The sequence below is a fragment of the Nelumbo nucifera genome, chromosome 1 (assembly GCF_055504915.1).
Source record: "Nelumbo nucifera cultivar China Antique chromosome 1, China Antique-T2T, whole genome shotgun sequence".
In the NCBI taxonomy this organism is placed as follows: Eukaryota; Viridiplantae; Streptophyta; class Magnoliopsida; order Proteales; family Nelumbonaceae; genus Nelumbo; species Nelumbo nucifera.
Window position 1 is genome coordinate 65,456,761 of NC_142649.1, and position 24,645 is coordinate 65,481,405.

At 43.5% G+C, this 24,645-nt stretch overlaps 1 protein-coding gene across 1 annotated transcript; it reads right to left on the bottom strand.

The window, feature by feature from the left end:
• Positions 1-23,165: 23,165 nt before the first annotated feature.
• On the bottom strand, positions 23,166-24,233 carry LOC104594210 (chlorophyll a-b binding protein 151, chloroplastic-like). Its single transcript, XM_010254406.2, has 2 exons — positions 24,010-24,233; positions 23,166-23,891 (listed from the first exon to the last, which is right to left on the bottom strand). Exons 1-2 carry the CDS (start codon positions 24,150-24,152, stop codon positions 23,240-23,242), a joined length of 795 nt encoding a protein of 264 aa, XP_010252708.1. The 5' UTR covers positions 24,153-24,233; the 3' UTR covers positions 23,166-23,239.
• Positions 24,234-24,645: the final 412 nt, after the last annotated feature.

A 24,645-nucleotide genomic window follows, 5' to 3' on the forward strand; every position in this document is an offset into this window, starting at 1 on the left:
TATACTGAATCACGAAAGTAATCATTGCTTTTTGAAAATAGAGATGGGTGGAAGAGTGTAAAGTTTTACATCGATGTAGTTTTTATATTAGTTATCCATGTAAAACTTTAGAGCTGATGAGGTTTTACATCAATTATTAATGTAAAACATTACTCGATCCAAATGCACGTAAAAAACAGAATGATCACCGGAGTGGAATTTTATGTCGATAATATTTACACCCTCTTTTCAAATGCTTACAAAACTGAACCGATATAAAATTTACATCGGTTCTTAATTTACATTACATCCAAATGGATTTAAGATTAATCAACCTAAAAGGCTACCTGTCTAAGGAAAACAGAATGATCAGATGAATTTTAACCATCTGATTTGTGAATTGTTTCTGGTGGTAGCTTGAACCATTTATATTTTTGGTTTTGATCTAAGAGGGCACCTCGTAACCTTGTTATATGAATTCGTATGAGCTACTCACAGCACATCCCAACCATGTATAACTCTCACGGGAGATGTTTCTAACATGCTCTGCGGGTTCCAATCTGAACTCGGTTGTGTCATGATTTTTTGTTGTTAAAACTTAAAAGCCTCTCGCTTACCACCACAGAAAAAAGTAACTGGTAGCCAATGAACTAGTAGCATAAAAGTGGGGTATTTATCAAAATTCACATGGAGTTGTGATTGGTTAAAATTATTTTTGGAAAGTAAATATTTCAAAAAACATATATATTATTAGAAACTTCTTGTGGGAAAATTTTAGAAACCATCCAAATGAATCTTCCATGGAGTAGTGAGTCAATAAATAATGGAATCGTTGGTTGGTTCCGTGGCGTGGAACGGTGGATTGATTGGTGGTTATACTTAAACCCCTATGATGAGTCCCAACGTGGATGGTAATGACAGTGGGTTCCAATCTTTTCGGACAATCAGGTAGCCCCACACTATGCACTTGTGATTTGGTGATTAAGGCTTAAGCTTTTGTTTTTTTTTCTTTCTTTTTTTAGAGAGAGAGAAGCCTTTGTGGTTTGACCAATCAGTATGGGGCTACCATTCCTTGCCAACATACTGAATGATTGAATTAATTGGGTGTGGGTGTGCACAGTACGCGTGTGGGATACTATACGTGATGGTGATGGTTGCTGCAGTTCGTTTATTCTCCGTGTGAGCATGCCATCACATTCACACGATTCACACCTCGTCCATCCACAGGCTCGTTTGGCAGGGCTGAGTTGAAGATGAGCTTTCATTAAGCTGTCATGATTCGGTTGCATCTATACTATATTATAAAGCGATTAGGTTTCACTTCAAATCTCTGATTCCCTTTTTTCTTCTCTCTCTAAATCTCTTTCTTTTCTCATTACCCCTTCTTAGCCCTTCCATGTAGCAACGTGGTAGCCCTCTCTTCTACACTAGAGTGCCACTCCAAATCTCTCATGTTTTCAATCACTTAGCCAATCCCTTACTAAAATTTCTCCTAAACTATCTCTCCCATCTAAAATTCTTCCTAAAACACCTCTTAATCTATATTGCCACATGGCAGCCATCTCTTCTTCAGTACAGTTCCTCTCTCTCTCTCTCTCTTTCATTTTACCAATAGGCTCAACCCCCTCCTAAAATTTCCCCTAAACAATACAAATACATACAAAATACACGGTTTTGCAATCTACACATGTATTTGAATTCTTTCCAAACAGAATTGTAAGTACAAACTATATGGATCTTAAAGCTCAGAGGGGTGGAAATTTCAGTGGGTTGATTTTATGAATATTACAAGTGCAACTTTGTGTATTTTTTCAAGAAAAAAGCAGGTACTTTGTATGTAATTCAAAAGTTTGACAATATAAGTACAAACAATATGGATTTTAAAGCTCATGTGGGGAGATTTCAGTGGGTCGATTTTATGTATATTATTGATGTTGTCCGATTTGAGGTGTTCTAAATTGGGGCTACAGTTAGATACTCCTGCCAATTGGATAAGTTCGGGGTAGAAGGACGAAGTCATATACAGAGATCTGCAACCACAGGAAGGGTCAGAGGCCCAAGGAGATATTCCCCAGGTAGGCACTCCGATGCTCAAATTAGTAGGGTAAAAAGGGCTAGCCAGGACGAGCAGGTTGAGACAATTGTTGGTTCCGATCCAAAGAGGTAATGAGTGAAGAGCTCCAAAAAGTCCGCCAAGGTCTTCAAGGGGGGGAGGGGTTCCTCTTAAGAGTCATCTTCCTTGTCTGTGTAGGACACTCCTTCCTAGTCAGCCTCTCCCGTTACGCAGATGATGCTGACACGGCCCAAAGAGGGTGGTCATGGAGATTGCCACATAGCACCCTTAGGCCAGCTCGGCAATCACCCAAACACCACTACTCTAGTTCTGAAGTCAAGAAGTATAGTGCTCAGCTACGGTTGGGCAAAAGAGTCTAAGGTCCTCGGTAGAGGAACTCTATTGTCCTTGAGTTGGCTATCTAGGGTGAGATCGGTTTGATGGGCATGCAAAGTGCAGTAGAAGTCCTACACCGTTGATTTGGATTGATCTGAACCATTGGATGCCTCTATATAAAGGGAGGTGAAGAGCCATTTCACTTTGTCATTTTGGGCGAAAGTGATCATAGGAGCACGAAGGGTGTTAGTCCTCGGCTGGTGTTTCAGGTGTTCCGCGGTGTTATTCTTCGGTAAGATGTCTTCATCTTCCTTCTCGTCTTCTTATTCTTCCTCTTCTTCATCTGACTCTTGTACGTCGGATAGTGAGTCCAAGCCGAGGTCTTACCTTGAGGCCACCACGCTTGTGGTCGGTGAGACTAACGCCCATGGGACCGAGGTCGAGGGGCTTGAGGATGAGGGTACCGTGGTGGAAGAGGCCGAGGTCCTTCGAGAGACCAAAGTCAGGGAAACCAATGAGGCCGAGGTAGACGTAGTAGTGGTGTCCAAAGAGGGGCTCGGAGCCTCTACACAGTTTGATAGCCACTTCACTTCTTCTCCCTGTAGGTTAACACCTGAAGACTTGGCCCGCATTAGAGTCCTTTATTGTATCCCCGAAGAGTACGAGTTGAGGTGTCCCAGCATAGGTGAGAGGGCCACTTCGGCTCGGTCAGGTGAACTTTGTATTTATGAACATAGCCTAATAGTTGGGTTAAGGATCCCTTTGAACGTGGGCATCACGACAATGCTAAGGTGGTACCACGTCCAGCTGATCTAGCTTATGCCAAACTCCTTTAGGTACCTAGCCTGCCTTCTCTGCGGTTGTACAATTCACAACGTGGACATTACCCTACCAATCTTCACGTAGATGTACAGGAGTACACCTTGTCCGCAATGTTAATCGGTGTCGGGATGATGGAGCCCCAGGCAGGTCTATCCTTGCTTAGTATTTGTTTTTTTTCTTTATCTCTTCGATCTCGATTAATTGTTCTTTCTTTGCCAGATATGGTTGTGGTTGATGAGGAAGAGAGGATGAGGCACATGTAGGCCGCTATGCAAAGGAGTGCGGTGGCCCAAGCGGGGGCAGCTCGACAACATCGCCGCTTTGATATGACAACTCCTCGGTCGAATAAGAGGTCGAGACTGGTTGAGGGCAACATGGTTGATGTCGGCTCTGATGGGTCTCCACAACAACGCGTTCGACCGTAGTCTGCGCCTCGAGGAGGTCCCACCTCTTCGGGGAAGAAGGGGTTGAAGTGTACAGGTCAAACAAGAGTGTCAAAGCGCCTCGCTGCTTTGAAGACGTGCCCGAGCAGCTAGCCAAGGGCATTCTATTGCTCGAGATCCGCAAAGAGGCCAACGATTGCACGAGTGGGGTGCTGGAAAGCGGGGCCATCCAGGAGTCTGTCACGGTAAGGCATTTGCACTGCCCTTTCTATTCTTCGGTTTACTTGGTTGTGCTTGTTGACTTTGCATTTTGCAAGTTGTCTGTGCAGTGACAGCGTTGGTCGACAAGATGCACACCCTTCGTCAAATGGTCGAGGCTTGAGAGGGTGAGTTCTCTCGTCTGTAGGCGGAGATGGCCGAACTGAAGCAGGCGACGACGGCCAAGGATGAGGAGCTGTGGCGGTTGAAGTGCTACGTACGTGAGCTCAAGGAGGGTCACGACAAAATGTGGAAGTTAAGAAGGTGGAGGCAAAGCTACGATCCATTAAGGATAAGGCGGTTGCCAACTACGAGGAGTCGGAGGAGTTCCAGATTGCCCTTGACGATTTCGCTACAGACTCCTAGCAAACCGGATTTGCTCATTGCCAAAGGAGGGTCATGCGCAAGCACCCTGAGATTGCCACGTCCATGGATCAATACAATCCCTTTGATGCCAAGGCGCCACCAATTAAGCAGCCTACACCAAATGACAGTGTGGCCACCCCCGAGGAGGTAAACCTTGCAGATAATACGGTTGGCCTAGATTGATGTTCTCTCTTTTTTCTGTTGTACACATCTTGGTATGCCAGGCTAATAATCATTGTATCATCTTTTTGATTAATGGGAGTTTACTCTCTTTTTCAAGCACGTTCTGTGTTGTTTCTCCCTTAAGTCGCTCTGCTTTAGAATTAGGTTGGTCGGTAGGGTCCATAGGCCGTGCTTCTATACTTGTCGTTTGGCGGGTCGGTCATTGAGGGGCTCTACCTCTTCAGAGTCAACCTTCATGGATGGGAAACCCTTGGGCGGGGCGAGGTCTCGATCTTGGTGCTGAGGCCACGATCGCGTGGGCTTGTTCTTATGCTAGTCGGGGTCTCTAACTTGACGATATATGGCCGGGGTCTTTGGCTTCATGGCCTTGGTCTCATATTGGCCGAGGTCTTGGTTTTGACATTGGATGGTCGAGGTCTTCGGCTTTGTGGTCGAGGTCTCATGTTGGCCAAGGTCTTGGGCTTGACGCTAGACGGTCGGGATCTTCGGCTTCATGGCATCGATCTCATGTTGGCCAAGGTCTTGGGCTTGATGTTGGATGGCCGAGGTCTTCGGCTTTGTGGTCTCGGTCTCGTGTTGGCCGAGGTCTTGGGCTTGACGCTAGATGGTCGGGATCTTCATCTTCGTGGCATCGGTTTCATGTTGTCCGAGGTCTTAGTCTTGACGTTGGATGGTTGAGGCCTTCAGATTTGTGGTCTCGGTCTCGTGTTGGCCGAGGTCTTGGGCTTAACACTAGATGGTCGAGGTCTTTTGCTTCATGGCCTCGGTCTCATGTTGGTCAAGGTCTTGGGCTTGACGCTAGATGGTCGGGGCCTTCAACTTCGTGACCTCGGTCTTATGCTAGCTGAGGTGCTTCCAAGCTCTCAACATTGTCGAGGAGCTCAGTGGCACCTAGTCTTGGAGAGTCTTACGCTCTTTGACCAGGCTAGTTGTGGTACTTGGCTAACTCTGCTTCGACTATCAGTCGGCTGGGTGTGCGGAGTTCGATGGTCATCCTCTTGCCGTTGCATCAATATCTCAGCCCGTGATGCATTGAGTGGAGTGGAGTTATGATACATCGGTAACAGGGGGTTCTCGGTCTATGGTCAGCTCGTCTGTCCTGTCTCTTACCTTCTCGATCTGGCTTTCTACCATCATGGTCTCTTCACTTCCAGTTGTGCTGGTCCTCCTCCTCCTTGCACAACACTTGAGATTCTTCAGCATTCATATATTTTTGTGCATGCTTCATGAATGCGACCAGAGTGGGTGGAGGATTCTTCTATAGAGAGAAGCTGAACATTGATGAACACAACCCATTCATGATGGAGGCCACAACTATTGACTAGTTCAGAGCTCGGACTTTAAGGGCTTTGACGTTGAATCTCATCAAATAGTCCCGTAGAGTCTCTCCTCTCTTCTGGTGCACCTACATGAGTCTGGTCGAGGTCTTCCAGTGCCTCTAGTTAGTGGTGAACTGTGCTAGAAGTCGTGTCTCTAGCTGCTTCCATGAGGCTATGGATCGTAGTGGGAGCGAAGCGTACCAAGTTCAAGCAACTCCGTGTAGGGTTAAAATGAAGGCCTTGCACATGAGACCTTCAGATGAGCTGTGCAACATCATTATTGTCTTGAACCCTTTGAAGTGGTCGTTAGGGTCCGAGGTCCCATCATACTTCTTGAATTGAGGTGGCCGCCATCTGGTCGGGGCGAGCTCATCTATAATTTCCTGCACGAAGACAGGCTCTTTGGTGAGATGTTGGATGTAGTGTGGTTCTGCTGATTTGGTTGTTGGAGGGGCCACGTTGCGGTCCGCTTGGTTGCATTCCAATCCGGCTAGTCTTTCTCGTAGGTCTTGGATCTCGTCTTCCCGGTCCACCGGCGCTGCAATCATGGTCTTCTCTACTTTAATAAGCGCATGATGGTCTCAAACCGAGATGGATTCGACTATCGAGATTGGGGACTACTGCAAGTGCTTGCCGATTCGTTCTCGGGCCAGAATCCTGACGCCAGAGTGGCGAGATCTGTTGCGGGCATCGGGTGCACGATGCCGCAATGGGGTGGGAACCGGACTTTTGAGATGGCTAGTAGTGTGCATGATCTGGTTAGGTCCTCTATCGGTCTGCGTGGTGCCTTTTGGGGTCTCAATTTGAGGATCAGCCATGGTAGGTGCCTGCACGACGGTGTGAGTGACTAGGGGAGCCTACACCTGTTGTCCTAGTGTTTCCATCATGGCTAGGATACGGTCGACCTTCTGCTGCATGGCTTGAAACTGGGCAAGGTCAACCATTGTCTGAGGCTAAGGTTCTCAAGGTGGAGACATACGGAACAAATGGGATCCCCAAGGCGGGGAGCGAGCGACAAAGTGGTCTGATGTGTTCCTTGGCGTGGTAGAATTTGGTGTACAATAAGAGGTTAGGGAACTAACTTTTTGTATGGTTCCCACAAACAACACCATCTGATGTTGTCCGACCGGAGGTGTTCTGAACCAAGGCTGCAGTCAGATAGTGGAGTTATTCACTAGGTAGGCACTCCGATGCTCAAGTTAGTGGGATAAAAAGGGTTGGCTAGGACAAGCAAGTTGAGACAATGTTGGTTCCGAGCCAAAGAGATAGTGTGAAGAGGTAGTGAGTGAAGAGCTCTGAAAAGTTCCTTATAGGACAAGCAGGTTGAAACAATGTTGGTTCCAAGCCGAAGAGATAGTGTGAAGAGGTAGTGAGTGAAGAGCTCCAAAAATTTCCTTACCTCGAGCGGGGAATGCCTATTTATAGCTGAATATCCGTGTTCTGGTCGGATAAGGCTTCTAGGGTTGTCGGGATGAGGTTGTCCGCCAAGGTCTTCGGAGGATTCCCTCTTCCCAGGCGGAGTCTGCTTCCTTGTTCGTATAGGACACTCCTTCCTGGTCATGCTCTCCCGTTACGCAATTGATGTTGACGCAACCCAAAGAGGGCGGCCATGGAGACTGCCACGTGGCACCCTTAGGCCAGCTTGGTAATCACCCAAACAATTACAAGTGCAATTTTGTGTATTTTTAAGGAAAACAACAAGTAGTCTATATGTAATTCAAAAGTTCGATAATGTAAGTACAAACAACATGGATCTTAAAGCTTAGGTGAGGTGGAGATTTCAGTGGATCCATTTTATGTTACATTACAAGTGCAATTTTGTGTATTTTTTCAGGAGAACAACAGGTATTTTATCTGTAATTCAAAAGTTTGATGATATAAATATTAATAACATGGATTTTAAAGCTTGAGCAGGGTGGAGATTTTAGTGAGTCACAACTAGCTGATTGATAAGGTCTCCTGTTGGTTGTAGCGAAGACTTGGAATCAAATCTCGCGTGCAACTGGATTGGGGGATGGGTACCCCGTTGTGTAACCCTTCACAAAATATCAAAAACAAAAGGAAACAACTTCAACATTGTGTATTTCCAAGAAAACAAGAGGTACTTTTTATGTAATTCAAAAGTTGGGCATGTAAGTACAAACAATATGGGGGCGGGGTGGAGATTTCATTGGATGGATTTTATGTATACTACAAGTGCAACTTTGTGTATCTTTTAAGAAAACAACGCAACAGGTACTCAATATATATGTAATTCAAAAGTTGGACATGTAAGTACAAACAATATGAATTTAAAGCTTGGGCAGGGTGGAGATTAGAGTGTGTCTCTATTTTATGTGCATTACAAGTGCAACTTTGTGCATGTATTTTCTGAAAAAACAACAGGTATTCTATATGTAATTAATTCAAAAGTTCGACAATATAAGTAAAAGCTCGGCCGGGCAGGGTGGAGATTTCAGTGGGTATGTTATGTACCAAAGACACTATAATATTGCTGGACAAAACTTCAACAGCCTGGGATGTCAACTCTCCCTGCTGGGTGAGGGAAAGGTTTGGCTGTTTAGGAAAAAAACAGCTTCATATGGACGAGGCGTTAGTGACAAAAGAACGTCCTCATGCACAGAGGACTTGCTCAAATTTGAATTTGAATAGAGGGTTCATCTAAAATATGTGCAATCACAATTTTTTTGTTTGCTCTCTTTCCTAGTACCTAAAGATGTGTTGTTGTGCTACTATAGGATCCCCAAAATGCATTAATTCTAAGCCTTTTATATACTTTCTCTGCATTTTAAGTTCTTTATAATAATTCATGAATCTTATGGATTGTGGTTCATTATATGTAGTTGTCTCACTAATTATTCAACTTGAGGGGTTGTTCTAAGTCTTGTAAGCCGAGCAGCTCAGAATTTTGAGTTTAAACACAATTAGGCCTTTCGCTTTTCTAGAAAAATTGAAGTCCTACTATTATTTTTATTTTATTAATAAAAAAGACAAATGAAGAACTAAGTGGGGTAACTTGTTCAATAAGCTTCAAAACAATCCAAGCTCTTTAAAACAAGCTTTTTTCCATTGCATTTGTTCACTTTGCAATGTGCCCGTGTGTAACTAATGTATCATGTAAGGAAACCCTTGTTGACAGCCAAGTACGAGAGTGAACCATTTGATCCGGTCAGTCGAACTGGTGACTCGTGACTTGGAGGCAAAAACGGTTCGGCCTTCAAGTCGATTTTTAAAATATTGGTTGCACCCCTCCACATGGACCCACCAGCTATTTTTCAAATCAGGATCTGTTCCTCACGGAGTGCTACTTACACCGATCGACCTTACAGCCACATCCCACGTTCCATGTAATGGAAGCATCTCCCATGAATAATAAATACTCCTAATGTACAGCCACGACATAGGGTGAAGTGGGCGTGAAGAGCAGATCTGAACTTCTATTTCTGCTATGTGTGATTAGACCATGTAACCAATCCAGCTAGATTGCATCTGCCAAAACTAGCTTGTGTTTGAGACTTAGAGATTTTTTTTACCCAATTGATGATAGGCGCCTTCTCATCTCAAATTCATCCCAACGAATTAGAGCAAAGGGTGGACTACGGAGAGAGCAACATATCTTAAAGCCTCGAAGTTGCCACCCCTCCCAGAAGATTCTTGCGCTATCTCAGACTTCACTAAACTACCTAATTAGCATGCATGACCCCAAAAAAGTACTTTTTTCTTTTTTCTTTCAGAAGTTGGGCACCTGCACAAGATTCCAATAAGAAAATGTTCTATGGGATATGGGATATATAGTCGTAAATATCAGAGTTACACCTATTAGCAACTTAAAAGTTTCACTCTCCTTTTTATTTTTCTATCTTATTCAAACAAAAAAGAAGAAAAAATAATAATATATGATTCATCATCCAAAGAAGAGAGAAGACAAGAGATGTAGTAGTGTAGGTGGGACCGGTCCGGTGTTAGGTTGCATCCTTCCACACATATTGTGGTCGGTGAATCTGCAACAGCTTGTTTGTTTGCACAGCGTCTTTATGGTATTGAGACTGGACATTGTATTCCATATGGATAAAGTGATAGTACTTGAGCTAGAGCTTGCCTTAACAGAATATTGTACAATAATTGTGTAAAGAGAACAAAGAGAAATGAAGTATCAAATCTGGGGACAATTTCGGCAGGGACCGTTTGTCTTTGTGGCCATTCTTTTCTTCTTGGCCTTTTTTCTTATGGCAGTACGTGCAGTATTATCAAATACTTCCATGAACAAAAGTAGCTACCCCTTCTAGGATTCTTCCTTTCTTTCCCCAGGGGTTGGCCCGCTCATTAATTGTTCATTTGCCTCTCTCTCTCTCTTATAATAAGTTACATCCCTGAGGCTGTTTGAACGATTTTGAGACCAGAGAGAAACATCATATCCATATTGGAAAACCCACTATGCATGAGATCCATGCTGAAAACTAAATAAATAAATATCGCTTCTTGTATGAATCACGTACTTTCGCTTTTTCATGGTAACAACACACTTGCTTGTTTTTTGAAAAATTTTGAATGGTGGATGAGGTGGTTTTAACATCCATGGTGTAAAACGGAAGTATATATGTACTTCCATGAATAAGTGAAGTAAAGTTGGAGATGCTGATCTTGTTGTTCATTCTTCACCATGAATAGCTGTAATATGTTGGGCCAAGGTTTAAAAAACTGAACCATTTTGGACTCCATTTTTAACTTAGTGATTCAACCGTCCAGGGGTTAAACAGGTCATCTATGACATAATAATTAATAATAATAATAATAATAATAAAATTACAAGGATTTTTGGCTCTGCAAAAAGCCCAATTTTACACTTAAAGAATTTAAGGGGTCAATTTAGACCTCGAATTTTAGAGAAAAAGGTCAATCGTAGGCAAAAATAGACAACTTTTGTAACGACGTAATTCTTTTACAATGCACCTTGTTGCATTATATGTTGGGTCTGACAGTGTGTTCCACATACTTGTCAAAACTCCCACCCTCGAATACATAATTCAACAAGCCAAATGTGGTTGAATCATCAAACACTTCCCTCAACCCATCACTAATACTCAAATTCGACACCTTGTACAAAATTTTACTCACCTCATACTTCAAATATCCACAATCTTCTACCATCATTAACAATGTCTAATAGGATACATTATCTACATCTATCTTTCTTATGAGCTATCTTTACCTTACTCCCAACATACAACAATCCACCCTTGGTGTGTTCAAATCTTTCTCCAATGAATCATTTCAACTCCATAGACACACCCATGCTCATATTGATTCCTATTTAAAAAAAAAAAACTAATAAGTGATTGATGAAGAAACAAATTCATAATCAAACTTTTCACATACATACATATATATACCTCCTCAGCTCTTGGTCCCTTGTCTCACTCAAATCAGAAAACAATCCCATGTCTTTTCTTTGTTGGCAAGTGATTGAAGGGAGGAGAATGGGAGATGATGTTGGGAGTACGATGGAGGCACTTGATGGAGAAACGGAGGATACGTACAGAGTAATAGACAGTTGGAGAAGAAGAAGATCTAAGGAGACGGTCAAACTAGAGTAGCAGATAATCGAAAAAATTGTCAAAATGTTTAGGGTTTGTTGCTGCTTGGATTAGCTGAAGGCAATAGGGAAAATTCACTCCCAAGTTCCGAAGGCAGGCCGAAGGCTTTGAGGGCTCTGAAGAGGGTAAGCCAATGCTGAAGACTGTAGGCCGAGGTGAGATGCTCCCTTCCGAGTGTGGTAGACGCCAAGGACCGTAGGTCATCGTCTCAGCAACGAGGTTCTTGGAGATCCGAGGTGCTGCAAAACAAGAGGTGTCAGAGGCTCCGGGTGGAGATCCGAGGTGGAAGCTCCAACACTCAAGTTAGTACGAGGTGTAAGGCAGGAGAAGGTACAGACGGGGGGCCTCAATGGTGGTTCTCGGGTGCACTGGGTCCCCAGGAGTAAATGAGAGACTTGTACCAGGATTCTTGGATCTGGATCCCTTGTCAAGGGAGAGTTACCTCATTTTATACTTGAGCGAGCTGGAGGTAGGTGGAGATGAACACACCAGATGAGGGTCGTATGAGGTCAGGCAACAGGTCCTTGCGAGTACGCCTAACTGCCCCATGGTTGGCTCCGTATGAAGGCAGCAGGGCTTTCCCCCTGTTGTGGCTAACGTTGTCAAGCATTAGTGGGCTGGGCCTGGCTAGCCCGCATCACTTGCCCCCCCCCCCCCCCCCACTCAGGAGGCCAAGGCAAGGTCTTGGCTTCGTCTAGTAATGAAGATGATAGTCGGGGTAAGGCCTTGGCTTCGGTCATCAGGAGTAGCGGTCGCTATGTCTTTGGATTCGTCAGCCAAGGGGAATCTTGTAGTGGCGTCGCTTTCACTTCGTGTGCATCTTCCCTCCTCATCGGTTCAGAGATACGTGTGGTGTGGATGCCTCGGCTTAGCAGAGATGTTCCGTATCACGTACAGTCAGGTAACGTCAGGGGTCTACCGTGTGGAGGACGATCACCCAGATAGGTGCACGTTTGTCGAGTTGAGTGGTCCGCCAGGTGGGTCGCGATAGGTAGGCCCTGCGGGTTGCAGCGGGTGAGCCTCGCAGTTCACCTGATGTTGTTTCGTCTTCTGAGGGCGCATGCTGAGAGGTAAGATATGGCTGGTTCGTAGAAGCAAAGGGTTCCCGTGACTGTCAGATTCGTAGTGATCTGAGTTGTTGCTTGGGCATCGTTTCGTCTTCCAAGGACGAGCGCTGTGTCGTGGTTGAATGGTGGAAGCGAAGGTCCCTCAGCCGTCGGATCCAAGGAGATCTAGGCCGTCCATTTTCCTTTAAATAGGGGCCCTAGTGGTGATTTTCCCCATCATTTGAACTTAGACCCCCTTGTTATCGAGTGAACTCAACTCCCAAGCTCTTGATCCTTCAGGACTTTCCCAGGTTCTTCATCCTTCAAGACACTTCGTCTTTACCTCCTTCTGTTTAGGTAATTCACTATGTCGTTCTCAGACTCCGGCCCTGAATGCCACAAATTCCCAAACACATTGGGAGGGAGCTCTCCTGAAACCCCTTCTCCTCTCTCCTCCCTAGGTTCTTTAGCCGTAGCCCCCCTTTGATGGGAGGTGGTCGTACTAAGAGAAAGGGTAACCTCGGGTGGTGTCGAGGGCTGCCGCCGGGGTAATAACACTCCCCATAAAAGCGACACATCGGCGTCGCCGAGGGAGCCCGAAGGGTCTCCTCTCTCCGAGGAGGAAGATGTCATGGAGGTTGTCGCCAGACTGGTGGGAGGGAGTGCTGCCCGAAGGGTGGCTGATGTTGGTGTCCCATGTTCGGAGTTTGACAATTCCTTGGATGTGGGCCAGGTCAAATCCTTGGCGAGGAGGTTCCACATACCGCGGTCCTATGATCTTAGGGTCCCCGAAGCAGGTGATCGGCCATGGACCCCCGAGGAGGGGGAAATTTGTGTCTACCAGCATTTTTTAGAGTTTGGCCTTAGGTTTCCCCTCCCTTCCTTAATCTCTGAGTTGATGAAGTGGTACGATATCACTATTGGTCAACTCGTCCCCAATGCCCTTAGGACCATCGTAGCAATGTTAGTATGGGCTCAGCTTCGGGGTGTGGAGCTAACGTTGAGGATGTTTCGCGCCATGTTTGCGTCGAGGAAGCACACTTCCGAGGCCAACATGTATTACTTCCACCCTCGAAGAGGGAAGCTGGTGCACAACCCCTTGTCCATTCAAGGGTGAAAGGACAAGTTCTTCTATGTCTCCTGCCCCGAAGGCTAGAGGTTCAGGTCTGACTGGGGGAGGCCTACGTAGTCGTCGAGAGATGTCCCCCTCCGCTCCAAGACAAAGAAGTTGTAGCCATAGCTCATCTGCTAGTGGTGGGGACATTCCAAGCGAAACCGTTGGTGGAGGAGGAAGTCCCCCTAGTCTTCGTTGGGATTAGCCCTGCCACCCTCGGTAGGAGAGGTTTTGTAGTTACTTAGTATGTCTTCCACGTCTTTGCCTCGGGCTCGTCCTTATCTAGGGGAACCGAGACGAGGTCCTCGGCCGGTTGACCTCAGCTCGCCGGCTCCTCCCTGAGGTCAAGGCCCTCAAGTAGCAAGGCTTCTTTATTCTTGCCCTTCAGCGCCGCCACATAGCACTGGCGGGCGACCCGCTAATCTCCCCGAATGACTCTGACACCATGCTCGGTTGGGAATTTGAGGGCGAGGTGGTAGGAAAACATGGCAGATCGCAGCGCGTGAAGGGTCGGTCTCCCCATGATTGTGTTGTAAAGAGAGTCAATCCTTACGACAAGGAACTTCGTCATCCTCGTCACCTGCCGAGGCTCGGTTCCTACCGTGATTGGTAGGGTGATCTTTCCTTTTGGCCTAACAACATTGCCGGAGGAGCCGACCAGTGGGACGTTAGTAGGATGAAGACACTCTGGCACTATCTTCATCTTTTCAAAAGCTTCATAGAAGAGGATGTCTTCTGAAGAGCCACTATCAACGAGAATCCTTTTAACTAGGAAGTTTGCTACTACGGCCAAAATCACCAACGCGTCATCATGGGGGACTGCAATCCCATTAAGGTCCTCGTCCATAAAGGTGAGGTCCTCATGCTACTTTGGCCTCTTGGGGGCTCGCCTTTGGACATTCAACTACCTGGTGTAGGCCTTGCGGGCCAAAGCCGAGGCTCCACCCGAGGCCGAGCCCCCGACGATGACGCTGGTGACTCTAGTGTCCTACTGGTGCTGCTGCTATTGTTGTTGTTGTTGTTATTGCTATTGCTATTGCTGCTGGTAGGATGAAGCGCCGGCTTCACCTTTGACGAACTGCTTCAAGTATCTGCGGCAGATGAGGGACTCTATTTCATTCTTCAACTCATAGTAGTCCTCGGTGTTGTGGCCGATGTTGCAGTGAAACTTGCAGTACATTTTGGGGTTCCCCCTCTTGGGGTTCCTCTTTATCTTTTCTGGCCACTTCACAAACTTTTCCTCGCCTATTTGCATCAGGATCTAGGTCCGAGAGGAGTTGAGTGGTGTGTACTAGCTATAAGCCGTGGCCGAGGCCGACGACTTCCTTTATCTTTGCCACCATCACTGCGGCGATCTTCATTCTTTCTTTTCTTTCTGGAGGGCCCACCGTTGCGTTCGGTCTCCTTCTCCTAGTGGTCCCCGGCCGAAGCTTCCTCGGCCGCAATGTACTTTTGGGCCTTTTTGAGGAATTCTAGCTTCGTCTTCGGTGGGGTCTTGGTGACCAAACACTTGAGGGCGGAGCCAGCTCGGAGTCCGTTGATGGCGGAATGCATTGAGACCATAGGGTTGAGGTCCCTGACCTCGAGCTCTTCTTTTTTAAAGGGGTCGATGTAAGACCACAAGCTTTCGCCTGGCTTCTGTTTAATGGACATGAGCGAGACGACACTCTTCTGGCACTACCTGCTACTGATGAAGCGGGCGAGGAACATATTGGCGAACTACTCCCATGAACTGATTGACCTCGGGGGGAGGTTGGAGAACCAGCAGCGTGCTGCCCCCTTGAAGGTGGCTTGAAAAGTTCGGCACGTCAAGGCGTTAGGATACCCATAGAGTATCATGAGTGCTTGAAAACTCTCTAGATGGTCGTCAGGGTCTGAGGAGCCATCGTACATCTCCAAAGTAGGAGCCTTGAAGTGTGGGGGGAGAGGCTCCGAAATGATTTCTGGGGTGCCCGCCATCGTCCTTAGGAACCTCCCTCAGGCGGTGGTGGTGCTGCTTTGAAGGCTGGTGACTGTCTTCGGATTGAGCAGGCACTTCTTTCCTTCAGATGGGAGGTCGAACATTCCTTCGAGGTGAACTAGGGGGTCGACTATTGCCTGACTCTGATGGCTTGGCCAACAAGTTGTTGCTCTGGCCGAGGGCAGGGGGCTCGACGTGCTCACGTCAGCCCTGGTCTTCTGACACCCTAGTGGGGCAGTCTCCTTGAGAGGGACCTCATGCTCGGGAGTAGACTTTTTCCACGCGCTGAGTGAGGCAGTTCAAATGATCAAGGACAACCTGAAATTGCTCATAGGTGATCAGGTTCTGGTTATTCCTAGTTCTTCGCGCCATGACTTTCAAACTTAGGAGGGCTTAGAGATTTATATATTTTTTGTTCTTAAGGAATCATCCTAGCAACGGTTCCCACAGACGGTGCCAATTGTTGCTGCTCGGATTAGTCGAGGGCATCGGGGTAAATTCACTCCCAAGTTCCGAAGGCAGGTTGAAGGCTTTGAGGGCTCTGAAGAGGGTAAGTTGAGGCTGAAGACTATAGGTGAGATGCTCCCTTCCGAGTGCGGTAGAAGCCGGGGACTATAGGTCATCGTCTCGGTAATGAGGTTCCTAGAGATCCGAGGTGCTGCAAAATAAGAGGTGTCAGAGGCCCCGGGTGGAGACCCGAGGTGGAAGCTCCGATGCTCAAGTTAGTACGAGGTGTAGATGGGGCCTCAATGGTGGTACTTGGGTGCACTGGATCCCTAGGAGTAAATGCTAAAGAAGAGTTACCTCATATTTATACTTGAGCGAATTGGAGGTAGGTGGAGATGAACGCACCAGATGAGGGTCGTACAAGGTCAGGCAACAAGTCCTTGCAAGTACGCCTAACTGTCCTGCGGTTGGCTCCGTACGAAGGCAATAGGGCTTCCCCCCTAGTGTGGCTGGCGCTGTCAGGTGTTAGTGGACTGGGCAATGGGCTGGGCTTGGCTAGCCCGCATCAAGGTCGAAAAGTGAGCTTAATTCAAAAGGGGTGGCGTGTACTCGAAAATGGTCGAGAGTTGAACCCACCGATGAAGTCATATGTTGAATGAGCATGCCATGTCATCATTTTTTACACCTGTCCCTTAAAATACTCCCATCCTACCCCATAAACAACACTCCCCTTGAATTGGGAATCTTTCCCCCTTGACAATGACCGGAGCAGTACTAACCCATGGATTTCTGAGGGCGACTGAACTAAAATTACCCAAAAATATGTTTTGGAAAATTCTTTTTATGGCCCTTCATCGTTCACTCCCTCGGTCTATCTCTAAGTTCTCATTCAAAGAAAGAACTGAAACCCCTTCATCAATGATCATTCGGCCCCCTCTGTTTCTCCCTGAGTTTTCGTCCGAAAAAAAATGAAAAATGAAAGATAAAAGACTATGCCTTTTTCCATTTACTCTGCGTGAAATAATGGATGCTTAGAAACCAAAATCTATGTTAGCTCCTATCTCTCTGAATTCCTAATTAAGAGAAGAAACAATGGAGTGAAAAGTTCATATTTTGGCAACTGCTATGGTGTGAATTAGAATTGAAGAAGGTAGAATGTTAAGGTTTTTTAATTTCAACCTACGAACCGCTTGGATCAACCGTTCAATGCTTTTTTTTTTATTACGGTTCAGGGCAAAAATGAAACCAATGATATGATTGGATAATTAATTAGTCAAACAGTTTGACCATCCAGATCAACAATGAGTTCAAATCAGCTCCTTACAAGACTGCAGCTCATAACGTCCTACAGTACATCCCCGTCATGTATTAGAAATATCTCTCCATGATAATACCAAGAATGATAATATCATCATCAAGAGATTTTCTATGGGACATTATGGGAGACAGTCTTGTGGGGGCTGATTCGGTCTCGTCAACAACAGTTTTAAAACCTTGGATTGAGTATCTGATTTGAGGAACTGCACCAGCCCCAAACACGTCCCTTGGTCCCTTCAACTTTGAAGAACTGTTCAATCCGTGGTTTTAAAAGGTGATGAGTCGAAAGCAAACAACCTTATGGGGTGCTAAGAGGCTATAGCCTCAAGTTGTGTGAGGCATACATCTCACTGCCTCACGCCTCAAACTGTGTGAGGCCTATGCCTCGTATAAACAGCACTAGACTAGGAAAAGAACAGGAAACTTACAAATTATTTTAGTTATGATACTCCCCAAAATTCAAGAAGCCTTAATTATTTGGCTGGGTATAAATAAAATAAAACAAATTAAAATTTAAAATCATTCATAATATCACTTTTAACCCATGAATATCTCTTCTTTTTTCTCTTAAATGTACACATTAATAAAATTGCATCTCCACCATATTTCTCAATGTACTACATGTGAGAATGGCATATCCATTCACATGTTTACCCATGACATGTAATAGTAGGAACCAATTTACAAGTTAAAAATAAAATTTATGATTTTATATAAAAATAAGTAATAGCATTTGGGCTTTATTGGTATCAATTCTTTATCCTCAATACAAAACATTCATTATCGTTTAAAAATTAGGTTATATTGGAAGAGTAAAAGAGTATGTAAATCAAGTATAGATCTTTTTGTTTAGTTAAAAAATGTTAAATTGATATGAAATAAGTTAATTGTATTCTTGAATGCATAAAATATTACAAATAATTTTAGTATGTATGTGTAGATTATTTAATTTAAAAAAGAAGAGATTAAAAATGAAATAAAATACAAATTAAAGATTCAAAAGCATAATATTGTATCAATATATATATATATATATATATATAATAAAATGAGCTATAAAAGGAAACAATTTGTGTATGTATACATAAATAACTTGTGTATAGACCTGTTCACAGGCCAGGTTGGGCTGGGTTTGGGCAAGGCTTTGCCTCTTTATCAACAGAAAATGTCCAGGCCCTAGCCCGAGCTCGATCTATACATTAAATGTCTTATTTTTTGTGTAATTTAATAAACTAATATTATATTAATTTGGTAACAATTTAATAAATTAATTCATATTTCCTGAATATTATTATATGTAATAGTACAGGGTCAGGCTCAGGCCCGAGCCGGGCTTATTTGATAAAACCTGAGCCCGGCCTAAAAAATAGTTGGGCCCAGTATTTAAAGCCTGAGCCCGAGCCCATAGGTCTGAAATTTTGTCCAAACCTGAAAAATATCGGATCGAGCTGGCCCATCGGCAAACCACATACTACAGTTCGTCATGACTTTATCTCTTCTTCTTCATACTTCACTTTATCACAGTTCGCCTGCCGAGCGCCAGAGAACGGAGTCTGTTCTCCCTCTCTCAATCTCAGTTCGATCGTTGACCGCCAGGAAGGATTTGGGCTTTTCAGCTTTTGGCTTCATTCTCCCTCACTGAGTCACAATTCGCCCGCCAACCACCATAGTAGCGGTGAGATGCTGAGACCACCATCCTCTCTGTTTCTCCCTCTACTCGGCCACTCCATATTCCAGAATCATTCTTTGCAGTGGCATCATTATTCCAAAATCATTTTGTCATTTGCAAGTTTTGAAATCGATTTATTTGGTGTTGCAGATATTAATACTGATTCCTGATTAGAGATTTCTTGCTTGTAATTGTGTGAATTTCAATCCCTTGTACCGTTTTCATCTAAAGAAATAAAGAAATGGTTCGTTTAAAGCATTCCATGACTCCAACAATGACCATAACATTAAACTTTGAATGAAATTACGAAAGGTTCAAAACAGGTTCAATAAAATAAAATAATTTTTTTATAAGAGAAAACAATATTTAGTGTTTATATTTAAACCAATCTTTAGTGTTTAGAAAACAATCTACTGATGTCATCTTGTAGATATATAGTAGCATCAAACCAACCTTAGTTAAATAAAAAATAAAAAAAGCAAGAGAGTAGTACAGATTTTGGAGTAACAATCAACAGGGTGGGTATGTCGGGGATTACCCGTCCCCAAGTTCAATGGTAGCGGGGCGGGTACATGTCGGGGATTCCCCATACCCAATGGGGCCGGGGATGGGAGTTGAATCTTTACCCCGATACCAAGGTTCAAAAAATCAACATGTATTGGCTCGTATCGGCCGATACGTATCGTATAGGGAGCACCCTGATACGCCCCTACAGAGGGTGTACCAAAGCTTTGACCAGTTCAAGGGGTGGAGGAACCTTAAACCGGCCCCCCTGAACTGGATTTGAAAAAAAAAGTTAAAAAATGTAAAAAAAAAAAAGATTACTGATACTGCCCAATACGCCCCTACTGACATATCGATATTTAGAACCTTGCCCGATACCAAGGACGGGATGGGAACGAGTTAGGGGATTTTAGCCATAGGGCGGGGATGGGGAAGGGATGCCCCGTCCTGTTGCCATTCCTACCAACCCACGAACAGGTCTACTTGTGTATTATATTTATGTATACATAAAAACTAAAAAGTTATGTATATAAAGGTTTAAAATTTCGCAACGTATCGGTCAATACAGTATCTTTAATGACTCTTAAATTTATTTTCTCTCATTTCTTAATATTAGTAACCTTTCATATTCAAATTTAATGACTTTAAATTAATTATCGCATTTAATAACATGCTATTAAAGGCAAATTTAATAGTGCATTTAAGGCAATGTTCAAATTTGAATATGAATTTGACATGCCACTAACTTGCATATTAAAATTCACAAATAGGGCATAAAGGGATTTAAACCTTAGCCATTTATTTGCCACAAGTCCACCATTATGTCATACCACAAGTGTTTGTTATATAAATTTGTATTTTAATTCTTAATTAAATTCGTTTGTTAGTGGATGACTACCAATAAAAGCTAAAATTCATCATTAAAATATATATAATAAATATCAATGTTTAGAGAACTGGGCTGGACATCAACCCAAAAAAGGGAGAGGTTCAATCAAGGTCAATTTGTGATAACGTAATATATATATATATATACACACACAATATTATAAATTATATATTGGATTCTAATATATTCAAATTATATTACTGTATTATTTTATAACATATATTTCTTATTTTAATTTCAATTTTTTATAAGGCACCTATATCGAAAAGTTACCCAAAATAAAAACAAAAGTCACCACAATAGGATATCTCAATAAAAAGTTATTGCCTTTAAAAGTTTGCATTAATGTGCTAAAACAATTTAAAATAAATAAATCAGTTGTTTTTTTCTAAAACCATGACTGATTCACTAGTTTTCGAGTTTGACTAGTCGGATCAGCAATTTTGGCAAATTTTTAACCCAATCTAATTATGATCCAACCAATCCAATAGGCCAATCGGTCCTATTTTCTAAAAAATGGTAAATATTAACACAAATTATATTGATTCTTTAAATAATATGGTATGCATGCATATACAAACATTTTAATTCTTTCACATTTTTCAATAGTTTCCAATTATGTCTCAATATTTCACACTTTGTATAAATCACTGAAATATGGATTTTTATGTTTAAATAGCTTATTTATAATGATATAAAACTCATATTTATTGTAGTTAACATAGGATTTTAGAATTTATATGAGTTTCTTAGTGTATCCATGTGTATCTTAATTTTTTGTCTGTATCCATGCATATTTTAAGCGTATTTCAATATGTCTCTTAAAATTATCTCTCCGATACACATTGTATTTTCGATACTTTAAACCTTGCTTGAACACTTCGCCTCTTTTAACTTTTTTTTTTTTTTTGAGGGGGGGGTGAGGGGGTGTCTCAACCTTGGCTTAACTTGAACCACCCAAATCACACCTCTAATGTAATGAAGTGTCTTTTCGGATTTCAATTTTCAAAGAAAAAATTCGTTAAGAAAAGAAAATAACGAAAAAATTGCCATGCATACAAATCTAGTTTATCTCACACAGACGGGGGCTTCTGTTTGGTATTATTGGTGTTTTGGCCAGTTATACTAGAAACACAAATACCACAGTGTTGAGACTTTGCAAAACTGATACTCAAAACAGTATCTAACCAATGGGTCAAATGATTCGCATGTTTAAACTAATGGGTCGTTGATCATTGACCAAGTCAACAGATTTTTGGCTTTTAAAGTGGATTTGAAATGAAACGGAATAACGGGAACAATCGAACCGTCCAGTTCGAAGATGGTTTGCAAAACAATCCAACATTGATACAATAAATACCATCAAGAGAATCAGTCTGATCAGGTAGGCACACATGGTGAGCACACTTCAAAAATTTTTTTTGACACCTTTCCCTTAAAATACCACAACTAAAAACTAAAAACAATTTTGATACAATTGTCAAAATATTTATTAAGTGCTCGTTGAATATGCTTATGATGCTATGCTTACTGGTAATTTCTTAGAAGCTTCTTTTTCTAGGTAAAGGGCTTAGAAGCTACTTGAAATTTTGTATTATCCTGCTCATTGATTTCACCATTATTTTCAAAACAATTTTAACTGAAATTGTCAATTTGTTTTCTTTCATTTGGTAGAGGGACACATCATGGATTGGGTTGGTTCAGGCTTTCTGGGCCAATTGGTCCTGAACCTGATCCAACCCAAGGTCAAATCCCAAGTTCGCCAACCCAAGCTTGGCCCCGAGATTTTTTGATGGGCAAGCCTGGCCCAAGTTAAACCCAATACAGCTGCTATATATTAGGACTTGGATGGTTATAGGATAAAACATGAAAAATACAAATATTATTTTGGGGGCGTTCTTTTTTCGAAGTTGAGAGGAGGAATTTGGTCAATGGGATTTTAGTTCCTATCAACCAAGAATCCTATGTTCTTTTTTCAGATTTATATGGGGACCAGGGGAAAGTTTATTTTCCTGGGTATCACTATCCCGATAAGTGATACACATTTCTTAAGTGGATAAATAACTTCCCCACCTAGGGAGAAAGTTGTTAATACTTGAATGGGACAAAAATGCCCATTTTAATAATGAATTTTTATGGCTAAAATGGTCATTACCTTCTTTACATGAGAAATTAAAGTATATGAGTAAATGCATTTACCCGGGTAAGTGTTTTCCAGGAAAAACTTATCCAAATAACTCTATTTACTTGGATAAATAACTTACCGAAAAATAAACAGGGTCTTTATATACATTCTCAATCAGAGTTTCTGTCGTAGATTTAACCTTGCTTTGTCCCGCTTTGTGCTCCAGCTATACTGGGTTAAGTCAGGATATTGTATATTTTCTAAGGGCACTGAAAATATTCTTTCTTTTTTGTAGATTTTTTTCATGGAGTGAAAAAAATTGTCATTTATTTATTTTTGAGAGAGAGAGAAAGTAAAGTGAAAAAAATTCCGGCATTAGTATCACCATTAGAGCCCAATCTTGCTTTTTTGCTCTCTATCTGTGCAGATATTGACTGCTTTGCAAATCCAACTCAAAAATGGGGCAATTTTTACTAGTAAGGCTAAGGGTCCGTTTGGTTTGTAGTTAGAATCGGAATTGGAATCGAAATCGGAATGATCCATTTCCATAGTCTGTTTGGTTTAAACATGATTGAGAGTGGGAATTAAAATCAGCAGGAATGAAATTTCATTCTCAAGGGAGGGGCAGGGAATGGCCATTCCCTCAAATGGGGGAATGCCATTCAAGCAGGAATTGGAATGTAATTCCGATTCCAATTCCAGACCCCTAGTCCTGCAAACCAAATAGACTCTAAATAAACAAATTCACTCACCAAATCTACAGCTAGAGCTAGATATAAGTATTCCGTAGAAAGAAAGAAAGAAAGAAAGAAAGAAGCACAATTTTAACGAGGCTGAATATTATATACTCCAAGTGTTACAATCAAAGTTGGGAATCAGTTTCCAGGGACAAAGTTTGTAGCATAAGCCCATGCATTGTTGGAAGCGGGATCGGCGAGGTGATCGAACAGGTTCTCAATTGGGCCCTTTCCAGTGACGATAGCCTGAACGAAGAATCCGAACATGGAGAACATAGCCAGCCGTCCGTTCTTGATCTCCTTCACCTTCAACTCCGCGAAAGCGTCGGGGTCATCCGCCAACCCCAGTGGGTCGAAGGCTCCACCTGGGTAGATTTTGTCCAGGCCTTCACCAAGTGGGCCCCCACCTACTCTGTATCCCTCTACGAAGCCCATCAGTACAACCTGGAAAGCCCATATTGCAAGGATGCTCTGGGCGTGGACTAGGTTGGGGTTGCCAAGGTAGTCCAGCCCACCCTCCGAGAAGATCTGGGCCCCCGCTTTGAACCACACCGCCTCACCGAACTTGACTCCGTTCTTCTCCAGGATTTCAGGGAAGACGCATCCCAGTGCGCCCAGCATGGCCCATCGGGCGTGGATGACCTCCAGCTCACGGTTCCTGGCGAATGTCTCTGGGTCAGCTGACAATCCGGCTGTATCCCATCCGTAGTCACCGGGGAATTCGCCGGTCAGGTACGATGGGGTTTGCTCCGAGAATGGGCCCAAGTACTTTGGGCGGTCCGGCCCGTACCTATAAATTTGTTCAATTCAAATTCAATGCCGATCAGATCATCACCATTCACCGGTAAATGGAAACAAACACATGAAAATTAAGAAGAAGAAGAAGAACATGGGCCGCCGGTAATTACCATATGCTCTGGGGAGCACTCTTTACGGTGCGGCGCATCGAGACGCGACCTCCGGAGACGCCGACTTTCCGGACAAGCTCATTTTGCTGCTTCAAAGCGGTCTGGCCGGCAAAGGCTGACTGTTGGATTGCCGAGGTTGCCATGACTGTAATAATGTACAAGAGCTTGTTGGGATTTGTGAGATAGGAAGAGGGAATGAGAAGGGAGTAGTTTAAGAAAAGGAGAGGAGGGAGATGTTGTGGATGAGGATATCTTATATCTACACGTCAGCGCTATCCTATTGGTTCTCTTTTCGTCCTGGAATCTGGATTTCCTTATAGCAAAATCGAGTTAAAATCACAACGTCCCACAGCACATCCTTGCTGTGTATGTGTATTGGAAATATTTCTTGATGATGACATCACTATTTCTAATAAAGATAAAAACAATCTAGTGGAGGGCTGATTTGGTCTCAGCAAAAAATCACCCAAAGGCCAGTGTTGAGCCACGTAGGCATTAGAAGATGTTGTTTAGGATTAGGGAATGGCCCACGGCGACAGCGCTTCGCACCTCACCTCGTCCATGGGGTTATTGATTGGGTAATGGATACCGGGTATTTGGTTTAACTTTCAAGGGCTCAGGGCTCAGGGCTCAGGG

Bases quoted from the DNA above. Each gene is read 5' to 3' on its own strand.
- LOC104594210 (XM_010254406.2), bottom strand. From the start codon at position 24,152: ATGGCAACCTCGGCAATCCAACAGTCAGCCTTTGCCGGCCAGACCGCT. The intron at 23,892-24,009 runs GTAATTACCGGC...ACAAATTTATAG, and splicing joins AGTGCTCCCCAGAGCATATG to GTACGGGCCGGACCGCCCAA.